This window comes from Microtus ochrogaster, assembly GCF_000317375.1.
Source record: "Microtus ochrogaster isolate Prairie Vole_2 chromosome 6 unlocalized genomic scaffold, MicOch1.0 chr6_random_2, whole genome shotgun sequence".
NCBI lineage: Eukaryota > Metazoa > Chordata > Mammalia > Rodentia > Cricetidae > Microtus > Microtus ochrogaster.
Genome location: NW_004949095.1, coordinates 10,650,781 through 10,655,809, shown reverse-complemented (window position 1 = coordinate 10,655,809; position 5,029 = coordinate 10,650,781). Strand labels below are relative to the sequence as shown.

The following is a 5,029-nucleotide window of genomic DNA, read 5'->3' as shown; positions in this document are numbered from 1 at the left end:
AGGGAAGGGAGGAGGGGGAGGGAAGGGAGGAGAGGGAAGAAGAAAAAGAAAGAGAAAAGGGGAAGGGAAGGGGAGTCCAAAGAAGCTAAGGCTAAAGAGCACTTAGGGAAGAGACAGTCATAAATATCAAGGTGGCACCAAGATTCCTGTGGCCATACTATGTCACAAAAGCCACTCATACTTGTGACCTCCTTTTGAGACAGCAAGTCATTGCTACCAGGCAGAGGGGACCTCATTCTCAGATTATCCATGGCTAGACATGAGATGAAAAGCCCTGTATGCCCCTGTATGCTTGAAAGGACCCTGCATAGCCAGAAACCTTGAACTGTGAGCAAGGGCCCTGACTTCCAGCTCAGCCATCCCCTGGACAGAAGCAGGTAAGGAAGCCAGAAAGCTTGCCTCCTCCTTGTGCTTATGAAAAATTAACTAATCAGGATATGTTGAAACGAAACACAAAGAAAAACAACACTCTAAGCATCAGTGGATTCTAAGGTCTTTTATTTTATCCATGTAAACACCAACAGTATTATTATCTATATTGTTAACATTAACATTTATACTCTCTGAGAGTCAGGAATGCACTGAATACAAAATTATGGCTTAAAACCAGGAAACTACCTGATAAGCTTAAGAACATATTATGATCGACATTCCAAAACTGACTTAATACAGTGTGTAGTTACAGTTAATATCTTAAAAATTAAAGGAATTTTTTTACCTTCATTAAGAAAAAAAGATTCCTCCCTATATCATCCTGTAAACAATGCCATTAGATAACCGTGGGTAACTTTTCGGGATGGAGTTATCAAGAAGCCTAAGGGAGAATATGTAGCTTGCAAAGAGCAGACAAAAGAACAAAGAACAAAAACCAACCCCCCACAAAATTCCCAGCTTCCATTCAGTCAAAGAGAAAGTTACCCAGCACAGAGACATTTAGCATGTGGGATATCCTAGGCTAATGTTATGAACATAATGTTCCAAACTGTTAAACATTTCATGTTTTTTTTTTTTTTTTTTGGTCAGGTTACTAAGGGAAAGCAGAATGCAGAAATAGAATGCCATTTCTCCACGGTCACTTGCTTTGCGACTGTGTCAAATTTAGATTTCCTGGCTCCTGTTTTCTCACTCAGTTCCCATTCCATGAATGTCTTCTTTGTGTAAAGTACAGGATTAATTGTTCCTTTGGAGGAATTCATAAGAGAACTGAGACACAGACCACACATGGAGGCAGGTAGGTGACTGAGTCTGGCACATGCTCACAATATCCCAGAGTAGTTAACAGAAGCCAGCACAAAAGGAGCAGGCCAGGTGTGCTCCAGGGGATGGAGGTTCCAGAGCAGAGGCCATGGCACTCAAGACAACAACCAACAGAACAGTGATGCTTAGACTAGGCCTGTGCACTGCACATCCATAAAAATAGACAGACTTAAATCCCAAACTTAAAAAGAAAAACATGCATTTTCTTAAATATTAACCCATAGTTATAAACAATTGTGTTTTCAATTGTCACTTATTAGGTAAGAACAACTTTACAAAACATAGTCAATAACCAAAACTGAACACACACACACACACACACACACACACACACAAATCTCCTGAGTCACCAAGACAAAGATCACAGAATATTTTACCCCAAGTAACTCATGTAAAACATTCAGCCCAATGTGTGGCCCACAGCAGGCTTTCCAGTAGTAATACCTATGGTTATCTGATGCTCAAACTCTTTTATGTAGCCTTTTTATTCAACTTCTTTTCATAACAGATTGAAACAGAGTGGGAATATAATTATAGATAGAAATTAAGAGAAAATATAAAATTATCAGACAAACAAATCCAAATATAACTGAGCTAGCTTACTTAGTACAAAGATTAATAGACTTCAAACTTCCTGGAGGTTCAAGAGATAGTTGCTTTGTTGTAACACAGTGTAATCCTTAGGGGGCTACAGAATCATCTACAGAGATTTTGTGATGTGTTGTATCTGCTATTGAAAATGGCCAGAAAATACTACAATGTAAAAATTTATCAAAAATTTATATGGACGTTTTGAAAGAGAGAACTTATAAACCAGTCCTCAGACTGTAAAATCCTGAGACATCCAGTTCACTATTATTCTGTATAATAAAAATAACCTTAGAGGTGAACTAGTCCATCATTAATGAGGTTTTTTGGGTGGAATCATAGACGCAGGAGAGTTCTTCCAAGGGAGTTTTCTATTATATGTGTTTGGAGGCCAAGAAAGAAATGCAATAGCAAGAGTCCCAGAGTGTCACTTAAACAGCTGTCTTCCAGTCCTGGTTTCCACAGGGTGCTCTTCCTTCTGAGCTCCCATGAAATGAGAGAGGGCTTTAGGCAACATGTAAACATTAATCACTTTAGCCTTGGAGAGGGCACTTCACTTGTTACTGGTTGGTGGACACGGCCCTTTTCCAGAATCATAGCCCCCCCCCCAATTCCTTGCTCTTTCTTTTGACAATGCCCAAAGTCTAGAAAATAGTAGCCAAGTGTGGTTTTCAGTGACAAAAGTTTTTTACAATAATCTTCTGACCAGCAGAAACAATGCATCTTGAAGAGACGTTTATTTTCTCATTCCCAGAAGGTCTCTTAGTAGGCTCAAGGCAATCATGGGATTGTGAGGTCAACTGTCATGCAGGACAGGTTTTAAATATCCCTGAGTGTAAGTGGGGTAGGATCTGCATTTGGTCACATCTACAGTTGAACTGGATGGACTCATCTCTCCCAAGAAGAAATCTGTGTCCTGCCCACCCGTGGAGTGGAATTCACAGTGGCATCTGGTTCATGGTGTTACTATAAGATCTTCAAGGGGCACAGAATCCACCAGGTGTTAGCAGGACAAGAAACAATTCCCCATCATTTATCTGGAGGTTTTCACAGGAAGTATCAGAAGCATTTATAGTCAAGTAAACTATATCTTTGAAGCCCAAAGAGGCTACCAAAGTGAAGTCAACCCTTTGACCCTTGTTCATCATAGGCATAGAGATGGAACTTCGACCCTTTCGGAAATGAAGGTTGATCTTGACCTCCTGGAAAAAAGAGCCCTTCAGGTAGATGAGATAAAGCCCATCACAGGTGATGACAATTGAGTTGTTCTTCACCTCCATGGTTTGATACTCATTCCTGGGTAGGCTGATGAATAGTCTCCCATTCTCACATCCTAAAAAGAATTGAAAACAAGATTATTCCTAAGCAAAATATGAGAAAAGAACCTTCCAGTACAGCTAGATCAGGTGAAGAGAAAACTAACAGGGACGGAGATTTTGGAAAGAAAGCAAGGAAGCACTGTGGTGTACCAATGTCTGGAACTTGCTGTACCCGTGCACAAAGTAGAGAGGTTGCAGCCATTGTCACCTCAGACATGTAGCAGGAAAGACAGGTTTTGATTTTCCCTGATTTTTTAAAAACAAGAAATGCTGGCCTCTTCAGTGTTTACTTTCCAGTTGAGTGGATAGACTACAGCAAAGGTTAGCAGTGGGACAACAGCGCCTTCATTGCCATGGTCCTGCCAGCTCTTAATTAGCTCTCAAAGCAACTACACTTAACCATTTCCTACGCCTTCCCATCCGACCATGAAATACAGATTTTTCTATATAGCACCAGTAATCAGACTCACTGACAGCATGTCTAGTGGTCTTTGCCAGCAGTCAAATAAGCTTAGAAATACAGCCAAGCACAGGTGCTTGTGGGATCAAAGTGGGCTCAGTCCCATGAAACAGGGAGCCCGGGGACACAGCCATGTTCCTTGCTTCTTCCTTCTATCTCCTATAACCAGCATTTCCTGGAAGGTAGCTTGGAAAGAGTCACTGCCACAGAGAAAGAAAAGGAGGAAGAAGAGAGAGAGGACGAGAAAGAGAGAACAGGACAAGCAACAGCTTTGGTAGCTTTTTGCCAGGCCTCTCCAGAAGTAAGCCTAGATATGATAAAGGTAGATTATTGAGTCTACTCTGAAAAGAAAAGGGGGGGATATCAACATAAATAAAAAAGTAGATTCAATCTGAGGTCTCGAGGAGCAAGCATTCAGTCTGAGGATTCATAGGGACAGGATCGTCTTTTTGGTCTGAGTTTCAGCAGAGGTCAGAACCAGTGTCTTGCTGCTCTGATCTTTCAGTACTAACCCCTTATCTGACTCCAGGTTTTTATTATGAAGACCAACTAAAATTCGCACTACACAAGCTCCAAAGCCTAAGTTTCTCATAGCTCTGCTTCAGCCTGAATATTATCTTGAAGGGCTAACCAACTACATCTTATATACCTACTCTGGCTCATGCTCCTTGATGATAGGAAACAACAGGCCCCCAGTGTAGACCCCAGCTCAATAATTCTTACTTTGTACCAGACCCGGGAGCTGTACTTTGAATCAAAAATAAGAATGACTTATTAAGACAAAATGTACTTCCCATTCAGCTTGGAGAACTCAATAAATACTTGATAACTCATATAGAAACTTCCAGTGGCAGTTTCAAGGACACAAACGATACGCTCTTGATCAAAATATCAGTGTTTTCTTCGTATAGCTACCCCCCCCCCCACACACACACATAGCTCTCACTATGATATTAGAGTAGAATAGAACTGTCAGGAGTCTTTCAGTCATATAGCCTTAGAATTCTTAGATGAAAACAAAATAAAATTCCTACCCAAAAAACTTGTCTGGGAAGAGTAGAATGGCACATTAAGCACAGAGACGGGAACTGTATTGGTCACTAATCCCTTCTTTTCCCCTGAAAAAATATTCAGACTCCAACAATTTAGGGGATGTAACACTTGCCTAAAGGAAATGGCAGATCCTGTCTTCTAGGAAAGTTAAGATACCACAGAAAAGAGCCTAGGGAAAGCATGGGCATGAGACTGTGGAGACAGCTCAGTCAGTAAGCTATCTGCTGCACAAGGTGACCTGAGTACAGTTCATCACGCCAAAAAGAAAGAGAGAGGGGAAGAAGAAGAAGAAGAAGAAGAAGAAGAAGAAGAAGAAGAAGAAGAAGAAGAAGAAGAAGAAGAAGAAGAAGAA

The 5,029-nt window shown here is 40.9% G+C and overlaps 1 protein-coding gene across 1 annotated transcript in view; it reads right to left on the bottom strand.

Moving 5' to 3' along the window:
- Positions 1-2,822: 2,822 nt before the first annotated feature.
- Positions 2,823-5,029, bottom strand: part of Tnfsf4 (TNF superfamily member 4) — a 20,678-nt gene continuing 18,471 nt past the window's right edge. The window contains exon 3 of the mRNA XM_005363954.2: positions 2,823-3,178. Within this exon, the coding sequence (XP_005364011.2) occupies positions 2,823-3,178 (356 nt within the window). The remainder of the gene's footprint in view (positions 3,179-5,029) is intronic.